Below are 12,456 nucleotides of genomic sequence, written 5' to 3'. Positions count from 1 at the left end.
TTTATATGCATTAACTCACCGCCTGACTCTTGCAATCTGGCCGCTGACGCTTGGATGCTCCCTGGATCACGAAACACTTCAAACGCATTGAGTTCACAAGCGCTCGAAAGCACTTAACCAGTGCATGAAAAAGCACAAGGTCTGGCTGGAATATTACAAGATGAGAACGTGGCAAACACATTAGATTACAGATGTTGTGCATTATGAAATGCTGAACGCATTGTCTGTATATTTTCATGCAGGACTGCTTTTATGAGTTAATTCCAAAGATGATAAATGCGGTGAAATTTTTAAACATTGATATGAATAAAAAGCTTTGTGAGTGCACTGTTAGGCAGAATATATCAGTCCATATGAACCACAGTGAGCAGCTTGTTTAATTTTCTGTAATATTTCATTAGAAATACATTTTGTTTCTTTACTTTCTGTTATCTAATGATATTCACATCTGTCTGTAAATGTCTAGATGTCATTTAGCGCCGTGTGTTTCTGCTTATATGCATGTGAGTCGAGCTACAGTGAGCTGTCAGAAGTGTCATTAAACGTTTGTTTCATGCTCTGTTTTTACTCGTGTATTTATAGAGACGCACAGAGTGGGTCACATGGATGGCGAGACGTGGTTGCTGGGCAACATCAATCAAACGGGCTACTTCAGAGTGAACTACGACCTTCACAACTGGAGACTTCTCATTCAACAGCTGAAGACCAACCCAACGGTAGACTTTCTTCCACCTCTGTCAGTCCATCATCTTTCCTTTTTGAGTATTTCCTTTGAGTTTTCTTTCAATTTTCTGTCACGATCCTTCCTTTTCGTCATTCTCCTCTTCACTCCTGTCTCTCCTGCATGGTTCCTGCTGCATTATAAATGTCTCTGCTTGCTCTCCACCGGCAGATCATCTCTGTGGGCAACAGGGCCGGTCTGATTGATGACGTCTTCAACCTGGCAAGGTGGGTTAAGTTTGTTACACACAGAGTCATTCAGAGCCTGAAACCTGCTCTACAGATCCATTTAACGTCCTTCACACCCCCACAGAGACCCGCTGGACTATTCAGTCTAATTCAGCTTTATTTGTGTGCTGCTTTTTATTGTCACAGTAACTGTCACATCATTTCAAGGCCTCGTTCACCTACCAGTGAGGAAAAACTCTTGGAGTATAAAAGCAGGTTTCAAAATGAAACACTTCATTCTCTAAGAACTTCACTGTGGTCAAAATTAAGTAATTAAATCCACATATAACTGCACAATTTAATTTTCTTATTCCATAATAATTATTGTTATTGACATTTCATTATATCTACTTTCATTTGCATTTAAATCATTTTCTTTTTAAAATAAAAAGAAGTATTAAATATTATTTAAATTTCTAAAACCTGATTTGCCTAAAAGCTTTTGATTATACTATAGATTTTTCATAGATGTCAGTCAGTCATCAAAAAAGGGGCTTGCAATGAGTGAAAGTTACAGCAGAAAACGTCTCGGGTTACTTGACTGTAACCCTTTTCCCTGAAAAAGCGGGAACGAGATGCTGCGTTTCAATAACGCTGATGAGAACATTCTTTGTTCGACCCTTTGTGAAGCACGTGTGTCAAACACTCCAAGAATTGGCTTAAATAACCTCGGTGGGTGACGTCATTGATTACATGCACCTGCAGGTTATAAATAGACGTGAGACGTACACATCTTCAAGTTAAACCTTTGTCTGAAGAGACGTCCAGGCACGCCTACAGTGCGGCATTGAGGCGCAGCATCTTGTTCCTGCTTTTTCAGGGGTTTTACGGTCAAGTAACCCGAGACGTTCCCTATCAAAAGCTACTCTTGATGCTGCGTTTCAATAATGCTGATGGGAACGAGAATACCAACGCCGCCACACTGGAAGTGTCTGGACCCCCCAAGGTTGTGTAGTGTGTGCGCACAAACATTGAAGAGGTCTCAGCCATGACTCTGGGATGTTGACTCAAGGACATGCGAGCCCGGAGTAGCATGGACATCCAAACTATTGAGTCTGACAAATGTGTGCAGAGAGGACCAGCCTGCCACACCACACACTTGATGCAAGGGGACACCTCTTGCCAGAGCCTTGGCATAGGATGCAACCCACCTGGTTGAATGGGCCCTAACTCCTAGAGGTGAAGCTTGACCCGATGTGACATTGTTTGTCCAGTGGCAGCCATAGCATATGAAAAGCTGCTCTGATTTAAGCCACTGGCTAATGCGGTGGATGTAAATCTGAAGAGCATGTACTGGACACAGTAAATGAAGTCCTTCTTGCTCCGGTGTCATGAATGGCGGAGGTCAGAAGCCTTCAAGAATGACCGGAAAATAATAGGGTGAGCATGCAAAATAGCTTGGCCGGCCCAGGGGCAAAGTCTAAGCAGGATGACAAGACTGACAGAGCCTGCAAACCCCCAATTCTCTTCAGAGAAGTAATAGCCATGAGCAAAAAACATCTTTAGAGTCAGAAACCGGACAGGTGCTGACTCTAGTGGTTCAAAATGGGGTCCCAACCAGACCCTTTGGGCACTAAGGCCAAGTCCGACGAAGAGACTGTCGCTCCGGTGGGCGGCCTCAACCGCTGAGCTCCATGAATGAAGCAGGCAACTACAGGGTGCTTTCCCACAGAAACACCATCAATCAGAACACGACAAGCTGAAATGGCGGCCACATAGACTGTAAAGTACCAGGATGTGTGCCTGAGGACAATTTCTCTTGCAGGAACTCGAGCACTGAAACAACCTGGCAGTGAACTGGGTCTGCATGGTGTGTCATACACCAATTTTCGAAAAAGCACCATCTGAGGGCATAACGTCTTCTAGTGGAAGGAGTCCTAGCAATCAGAATAGTCTGTAGTACATCTGCTGGAAACCCAGCATCTCTTGTGGTCTCCCTCAGGGGCCAGAGATGAAGGTTCCAGAACTCAGGCCGGGGATGAAATACTGTCCCCTGTGCCTGAGATAGAGGAACTCTCCTGACCGGAATCACCCACAGTGAGCTGTCAAGGCGGGATATTAGATCTGAGAGCCACACTCTGGTCGTTCAATGGGGCGCTATCTGTAAGAGGTGAGACCCTCGTTGACATACCTTGGCCAGGACTCCTGGGAGCAGAGCGATCGGGAAGAATGTGAGAGAGAGGGGTGGTTCGCGCGCCCCTCGTCTCTCAGCAAGCTCGACACACGAGCCCCACAATCGCAACGAGGACGCAGAGGCTCGCCCCTTCCTGAAAGAAAGCGAGCCTTGAGCGGAGCACTCTAATCGAAGTGATTACAGTGCTTGCACTCAGCATCCTCGAGGGCAGCAGCATCATGCTCCAAAATTCGGACAGCGAATCTGCTCCCACATTCATATGCCCCAGAATGTAAATCGCCTTGATGGGCTTGAACTTGTTCCACATACAAAGCAGAATCTGCTATGCTAGCCTGTTCTGGCGGCACGGATGCAGTCTGCCCTGGTGACCTATGTAAGTGACTACAACAGTCCCCCCGCACTAGGACATGGTAGCCCCTGCTGGAGGATGTATTTCAGGGCCCAAAATACAGCCATCATTCTGAGGTAATTGATGTGCCAATCGTGAAGATGACCTCTCCAGATCCCTTGGGCTGGACGGTCATCCAAGACCACACCCCAGCTTGTGAGGGAAGCGTCTGTCGTTAACATCTTGCGACGACAACATGTGCCTAGAGCGGGACCCAAAGTCAAAAACCGGGGTCTGAACCACATAGAAAGGGTACGAGGCCCTAGCGCGTAACTCTTATATGCCTCTGGGGATTGGCCCTTAGATTAAATCCCCTGGCTGTGAGCCACAACTGTAATGGTCTCATGTGCAAGACGTCCAAAGGTTTCACGTGGATGCAGTCGCCATGAGACCTAGAACTTTCTGAAAGTAATGTACAGTAACTTTCTGGCCTAGCCTGAAATCCTTCAGGTTGTTCAGAATGGATTCAATACGTGTAGGAGACAGCTGTGCCCACATTATGATAGAATCCTGTTAACCCCTAAATACATTGTCCCCTGGGCAAGAGAGAAAAAGCTTTCCTTGGCATTGAGTCTCAATCCCAGATAGTTAAGATGAGCGAGGACGACATCCCGATGTCGAAACGCATGCTCTTAAGACTGGGTCAAATGCACGTAATCAATGGCGTCACCCATCGAGGTTATTTAAGCCAATTCTTGAAATGTTTGACACACGTGCTTCACAACCGGTCGAACAAAGAATGTTCTCATCAGCGTTATTGAAATGCAACATCGAGAGTAGCTTTTGATAGGGAACAGTGCAAATCAATCCTGGGATTTCAAAAGGTTACATCATGATTAAAAAATCTGTATGAAAATCAAAGTGTTGCAAAACTATGGTTGTGCATTCATGACACTCTCCAAGCTGATTAAAATAGCATCACCAGACAATGTTCATATATTTGATCTGCTAATGCCAGATGAATCTCATTTAACATGATCATGTCATATTCACCAGCTGTAGGAATGCATCAGCTGTATGCAAAATGTGATATGATATTCATCTTTGCATGATGCATTAAGTTTTGCGTAATTACACATTTGTGCTCTGCATTTAACCCATCCTAAGTGCACACACACAGTCATTTATACTGTGGTGCCCAGGGAGCAGTTGGGGGTTCGGTGCCTTGCTCAAGGGCACCTCAGTCATGGTATTGAAGGTGGAAGAGAGCACATTCATTCCCCCCACCGACAATTCCTGCCAGACCTGAGACTCAAACCCACAACCTTTGGGTTACAAGTCCAACTCTCTAATCATTAGGCTACGACTGCCCCAATAGTAAAGAAAACCATGATCCAGTCAACTTCAGTAAGACGTTCATTACTGACAGAAGCAATTCTTGTACTGTAATTCTCTTTTTTCCTTCACCCTGAAGGCATTACTGAAGAAAACCCCTTTAGCTCATCAAGATGAGACCTGTGCTGAGACTATTGAGCCGTTACTGCGATAGCAGATAATAAAAAGTGAGGAAAACCTCTGTGTTCCCGCCTTTCCACTGCTGCCTCATTGTGTCGATCCTTCAGAGCTTCATCAGTAGCTGGAAACTCATGAACGTCCATTAATGTGAGAGGAGGGAGAGACAGAACGATAAAGGTAGAGAGAGATAGAGCGTCCTCTGAGAGTGTATAGTGCCACAGGCTGCCAAGCTGCCATTAGTCCCTTTAGGAACGACTGCTCTCCCTAAGGTCCTCTCTGTTTAATACAAAAACTCTTACTCATTCTGCTTAATGAAGGAAATTTCGATCCCTGGCAGCTAGAATCACTCAGCAGCGAAAAAGTGTTTTTAGTATCACAGATTGACTTTCTTAAACATTGAATGTTGTGTATTCAGGTGCTGCTTTGTACAGATTGCGAAATTCATTAATTTTTATTATTCCACCAATCTAACTGAGGAAGCTGCCAGATGCTCTGCTAGCATTAGCACCGCTGTTCATCAAACTGAAACGACAGGCTCATCTGCAGGCGCTGTGCGGCTCACGTCGAGCTAGACAGGGGTTTAACAGGCATGTGGAGAATTGTGTTTTTGGCCACAGATGTTTCCAAAGCATGACGATTCAGTCAACTGGCGACAAGCCTGCAGGGAAACTTGTGTTTATTGCTGTCACGTTGGGCCGAGAATGGAAACCTGTTCCCTTGCGTTGTGGTACGTCATGTTCATTTAGCCTGTTTATTCGGCTCGGCCTCGTTTACTGAAGAGCTCGATAATTGAAACTTAACAGGACTGAAGGCAAATCCTTTTGTTCCTGAGTTTGATTTCAGTCGGGTTTGTACACATTGTTTTCTCTGCTGTTGTTTACAGCTAATCCTAATAAATAAGAGCTGATGTTAACAGGATGTCTTGTTCAACCTCAGGGCTCAGATCTGTGGAGGAGGTTATTGGCTCTTACGTACTTGAGAAGTGAAAATGCCAACCCGCATATTAAAAACACAGCATCATTATTAATCACAATGTGTAAAATGTCTCGTTTCTCTGTAAATTACAGGGATGATGAAGAGTGTTGATATGACTGAGGAAATTGAATGATCGCTGCTGCCTTCAATGATGTTACATAACTAAATTCCCCGATGCTCATGGGAGTCACTCACAGATCAATACTGCCTCACAAAGCTCAGTCAGCCTTTATTGTGATTTTTGAATTACTGGATCAATTGAGGAGAAGAAAGCTGGTGTTAGTGAAGCCTAGTTTAAGAATAAAGATCATATTTCAAGTGCATTATTAATTGATGGGTATAATAATTGGGTTAAGTGCGAAGCTTTTGCATATTACAAGCATATTGGCAGTTTATTAGTACTTATAAAGCACATATTAATGGCTTATTGCATGACCATATTTTAGATCCCTTAATTATACCCAAAACCTAACATCTATCTTATTAACTATTAATAAGCAGTACATAAGAGTTTACTAAGGCAAACGTTGTTGATAGTCAGTTAATAGTGAGAATTGGGCCTTAAAATAAAGTTAAAATACCTTTAAAGCATTTATTAATATGTTCTGGAGCACCAGCTCTATGAGGGTTTTGTGTAATTTCACAAAACATTTCAAAAATTGGTGATATTTTAACCTGTATTAAACTATATTATAATATAATATAATATAATAATGTAGTGTACATTTGTAATTATACTTTTTATATTTAATATTTTAGTACATTTGTAGATGTGCATTGTATCTACTGTACTTGAGTCTACTGAATGTTGATTTTATGAAAAAAAAAACAGCGTTAAGATGTTCTATTTACTATATGTTGCAGTGTAGTACAGTAACAAAATAAAAAAGGTTGTCATTATCTGCAATAAAATTAAGTCTTTTTATTATTTTATTTTATTTTTATTAGCTGGTCATGCGAATTTAGGAGAAAATGTGTTTTAGACTCACGAGTCAAAGATCACGAGTCTCAGTTTTTTTTGTGTGTGTGTTAAATATATTGTGAACATGGGATTCACAGTCACATCAACACACAATCCATTTTTTATTTATTCATTTATTTTTGCAGCAAATTACTGTTAACAGCAGTTTATGTTTGTAGTTTAAGTTCTAAAGGTCTACTAAACTAAATTAGAGCAATTAACAGTTGCTATTAACAGCTCACTGTCATTATTGCAATCACCAGTTACTTGTCTTAACACATTGTGTTCTGAACGTCCATAGAAACGCTGATCTGTTTCTAACCTGTTATTAGCATCATCAGCAGATTGTTGCCATAGAGACAGAAGGTTTGTTTGTGGTGCTTGTAAAACATCACAACTCCTGTCGACAATTCTGTCATTTCTCACACAAGAACGAATTAAAGAGCGGTGCATATTTTCGACTTTTTCATATTCTTTTCCTTTGACACAATATTTTTTATGCACATAGTGAGATCTCATTTGACTCAGAGTCTCAGTGATGGAGTTTCTTAATAGGAAATGCTCTGCTAAAGCTCTGACTAAATGAGCTACAATTACAGACCAATTTAGAAAGTCAATGATTTATTTAGGAGACTGTTATGTTACTCTATATACTCATGAATTAAAAATCCATTTGAATTTGAGAGTTTCTTTCAATTCTCCAATGGTTGCTGATGTTCATGTTGCCAGACATCACTCGTCATCACTGAAAATGAATGATGTCAGGCAATTTTAAAGAGCCACACACTCTTATTTTCACCTTGCTGTTCTTCTGGAGTGCTATTATCAATGATAAATGGCCTTCAGGCAATGCAGCACATGTTTCTCTGAGCTTGTGTGTGTGTACTGGCACGTTCCTGAAGCGCAAAAGTGATCAGCTTATTCATTACTGTGCTTACTAACAGCAGGGAAACTTCAACGCCTCATGACAGTTTTATGATAATGTTGCATTTATATTTAATGAACATTTTCCCTCCGACCTTCGATAAGAAAGCTGAATAATTCAAAAATACAAGGAAGAAAGGAAAGTTTTATGAAAGGGAGGAACTGAATGGACTATTTATCCATCCATCTAGGCCAATGTGACCAAATGAGATGTGATTTGTGTCGTCTACCAGCCATCATTCACTTCACATTTAATGTGTTTTGACAGGTGAAGTCATTGCAGTGATTTATATGCTACTGTGTCTTTAAACGCTGAAGAGAAACAAAACATAATTAATGCACATGCGATGTGATTAAACTCTTGGCTCAGTGTGAAAACGGCATCCTTCATGTCTTGTGTGCACATCAGTCAAGAGAATATACATTGAATATTTCCTTGTAATCAGTGTGAAAGAATGACAGTGTTTCAAGTGTCTTGGCATCATTATAGGCTGATTAATTGTTTATTTTAATACAATTATTGCTCATTAGACCACAGTTTAATGCTTTATTCTGTTTGTTTTTGACACAATGGTTTTGATTTATTTTCTATAACCGCTGGTTTCTAAACAAAATGCATAATCAGTGCCATACACAAGTGGTTTACACATGCTTTAGACAAAAATGCTGAAAATATTTGGAGATAAGCACACGCACATGTGGTAATCGCAGTAAACGTAGAATTATTGACTGAAGACTGTTGAATTATTGAAAATGAATATATGCCTGAGGTGTAAAAGCCACTGCTTTGGGTTTGCATTAACTGCAAATAATTCAGCAGTCTCGAGTCAATTACTCCTAACATCTATATAGCTGTAAGACTGACATAAATGCTAATGTCAGTCAAATAAAGCATTTCTGAGTTCTCATTTTCTGAATATTTTTAAATACTATTGAGCAATACTTTTCAATTACCATGTATAATGGGAAAATTTGACTTCATATTAAAACTTTAAGGCCCATTAATCCTTGAACTTCAAATATTAAAGGCAATTTGAAAACTCTCCATCTTTTTCTAATATAATAACAGGCTGTTTAAAGGAAAAGAACATGGCTCTAGATGCAAACCTCTTTGAACGCCTTGAGATAAAACTCTTCTTAGTTACATGGTTTATATTCACCTTGCTTGAAACACATTTGCTAATTTTTTCGTGGAGATATGGAAATCGTTTTTAGTTCTTCACATCCTCAATTGTCTCCTGCTAATGTGAATGCAAATCAGTTTCCCTGAAAATGTTAAAAACCTCCTTGGGTAACAGTGGGTGTCTGTGAGTAACTGTGATTAATGTCCCAATTAAATGAGTGTTGGGTGAATCTGTCCTCGGGAATTTAATGAGTCCGTTTTCAAGTCTGATCACTTCCTTTTTCGCCTGACCTCAGATTCGGAGCACTTATGTGCCCTGCATGAAATTGAGAAACTGAAATAGACAACCAAGGCTCACTATACATACATTTCGCTGCTGTTTTCAGCTGAAATTATCACTAGTGGCACTAAAACCTTTTATTCCTTTTCACACAGATTTAACTGTAAATTTCACTTTGAAAGTGTCACGAAATGCACAAGAAGCAGCGTACTATCATTTTGCTGGCACACTGACCGTTTTTTTCCATTGTTAAACTAGCAAAAGTGGATTCAGACACGACCTAAGTGCACCTGCGCCATGTGCTTCAGACCTTAGATTGTTCAAATAGGGCACTAAAGCTCCAATCTACAGTTTTGCAAGATAAAGATACTTGGTAAATGCATTCAATTTTATTTTAGAATTTTGGGAATTTTAGTGCTCTTGAACAAAACAAAAAACACAAAACAAAACAAACTGCTTAAAAATAGCCATCAAAAAGATAAGATCGCGTCAGTAATGTTTTTCCAAAGAGCCTGGGTTGGAAGGCAACTGCGGCACACAAATTAGCACTGCTCACGTGAAGTGCACTTAGACACAACTGACAAGCTAACAGCAAAGCACTCTAATAAGCATAAAATAACACAGCACACACAAATTATTTACTTGAAAACAATGCTAGCGACAATGCTAGCCTTGCTATGGTTTTCTAAGTGGTTGCATAATGTAGTAGTGACACTGTGCTCGCCAGCAAACGTTCTTTATATTCAAAGACTTGTGGAAAGTCTCGTCTTTCTTTTTTTTGGTCTAAGGATATTGGCCACCCCTCTGTTTTTCTGCTCTCATGGGAGGTTTGTAGGCGTTTCTAAAAAGGCCCAGGGGAAAAGGGAGAAGACATTTGAAGCTTTTAGAAGAGATCTTATGTTTTATGGATTTATGTAAATTGAACACGACTGTAGCCGTACAGGAGAAGCTGTTTTTTTGTTTCTTACAGCACATTATGACTCCCCACGCAAGGCACAATGCCTGGCAGTTATTCTACAAACAGTTAATTTTGTTCATCATTATTCGTTTAATCAAATGTTAACGATGTGTCCTCCAAAGGGGAAATATGCTTAAAATGAGCTGCTAGTGTCTAATCCTCATGCTTTCTTTCTTTTCTCTAGAGCGGGGTATTTGCCCCAAAATGTCCCCCTGCAGATGATCTCATATTTGTCTCAGGAGACTGAGTTTCTGCCGTGGCACGCTGCAAGTCGAGCTCTTTACCAGCTGGACAAACTCCTTGACCGCACTGAAGACCACAGCTTGTTCAGCGTGAGTCTGATCTCAAATCAGTTTGCTGTCTGTTGTATTTTAACCTTGACTAGTGCAATAAGAAAGACACAGCTGATATCTAGCAGCACGTCTCAGATGACTCGACTCACCGCCAGACAGATCGAACTCAAAACTTCCTCTGGTCATCATCCAAAACAGCAGTCCAAAATATTTCCAGACACAATGCCTGTTTGCTGCAGCATTTTATAAACTCATACGTACTAAAACAGTGTCAAATCTCCACCATTGCTTGTGTTTCAGAATTGAAACTGTTACTCATTACTCATACTGTTTTTACAGTATACACTAAGTATGTTATTGGAAAACAAAGCACTATGAGCATTTTTATGTTTTTAAATATACTATGCAGTATGCAGTGTTCTAGTATTCCATTCTAAAAACACAGCCTAATGTGTCAGACACTTTCTCTGTTTCCCTGTCTTACCTGTCCGCCTGCTTTCATATTCATTTATCACTCTGTTATTCAAAATTTCACTCAAACGCCTACCCACAATCCCTTGGTGTGCTTGAGTCATTTCTGCCCCTCCTCTGTAATGGACGACCCCTTTATTGTCGGCAGTGAGAGTGTGATGAATTTAATAGCATCTTCTCTCTATTTCTCTCCATCACTGTGTTTACTGTGAGACAGAACAGATGTTTAGGATGTAATACAAGACAGGAAACAGCTGGAGCAGATTAGTCAGGAGCCTTTAGTCATGTGACCAGGTGTTTCAACCTGCCAGACCAAACCCCTCTGTGTGTGTGTGTGTGTGTGTGTGTGTGTGCTGGCCAGTGTATTTTGGCCTGTTCAAACTGAGATTAATTTGTTGGCAAAATAAGAATACGCCACTCAATTGCTGTACAGTAACAACTTGACAAACGCACCTGATTAGCTAAAGGTCCACCACAGTATGGAAAACAATGTCCTCTACAAGTGTTTATGTGCACTTGTAAGTGTGTGCTAAGAATTGAATTGCAGCATAGCAGGGTCTAATTGTGATCATTCACTCGTCTCAGTAAGAGGGCATGAAGGAGAGCAGTCATGCTAAATTAGCCATTACATTACCTGCTGCGACATTTCCCTTAAACGTATGGCGAGTCAAAACACACACACACACACACACACACATTTGTTTTTGTAAAAAGTGGGGACATTCCATAGGCGTAATGGTTTTTATACTGTACAAACTGTATGTGCTATTGCCCTACACCAACCCTACACCTAACCCTACCCCTTACAGGAAACTTTGTGCTATTTCAGATTTTCAATACACTTTTTTTTTAAAAGTGGGGACGTGGGGTAATGTCCTGAAAAGTCACCTTCTCCTTGTAATACCGATGTCATACCCTTGTCATTATACAAATTTATGTACTCATTTGTCACAAACACACACACACACACTTGTCCTGTACACAAAAAAATAAACAAAAACTGTAATAATTTAAATCCTTGGGGTCCGTTCTTCGTATGTCGCTTATTACATCTGAGATGATTTGAAAGATTCCAGATCTTATAATCGTGATAACTGGTCTCTGGCTAATTTGGTTCTTCAAATGAATTTGCGTATTAGATTAAAATATCTGTATTAAGTTGTCTAAGATTACTGTGCGTTCTCGTGTTCCCTGAAAAGGGCAGATGTATCGATACTCGAAACCATGATCAGCATTGCAGCGATTGGCTGGCGGCACGACAGCAACGTAAAGACATCATTTAATTAAAAAAAGACACCTGACAAAAAACTTTGAAGAAACAGCAAAGCGAACAAAACTACATAAATGTTAAAACAGATAAATAAATATTATAATAAATAAATGAAAAGTGCACTGTTCTTAATTTATTTGTATTTATTTTTTACATGATTGCCAATTATTTATATTCACTATTTCTAGTATTTGTACAGGCTTTACATTTTTATTTCAATGTTGTAATTAGCAATTCATTTCATTTTATCTTTGAAGCAGATTTGTCATGTGACAG

The 12,456-nt window shown here is 40.3% G+C and overlaps 1 protein-coding gene across 2 annotated transcripts in view; it reads left to right on the top strand.

The window, feature by feature from the left end:
* LOC131539125 (thyrotropin-releasing hormone-degrading ectoenzyme-like) overlaps window positions 1–12,456 on the top strand; it is a 63,338-nt gene that overhangs the window by 34,874 nt on the left and 16,008 nt on the right. For both annotated transcript variants that reach the window (XM_058773463.1, XM_058773465.1), the window contains 3 exons: window positions 583–716; window positions 893–948; window positions 10,331–10,478. In XM_058773463.1, coding sequence (XP_058629446.1) covers window positions 583–716; window positions 893–948; window positions 10,331–10,478 — 338 coding nt within the window. The remainder of the gene's footprint in view (window positions 1–582; window positions 717–892; window positions 949–10,330; window positions 10,479–12,456) is intronic.

This window comes from Onychostoma macrolepis, chromosome 04 (genome assembly GCF_012432095.1).
Source record: "Onychostoma macrolepis isolate SWU-2019 chromosome 04, ASM1243209v1, whole genome shotgun sequence".
Lineage (NCBI taxonomy): Eukaryota > Metazoa > Chordata > Actinopteri > Cypriniformes > Cyprinidae > Onychostoma > Onychostoma macrolepis.
Note: the sequence above shows the minus strand (reverse complement) of the source record. Positions and strands in the feature narration are given on the sequence as shown.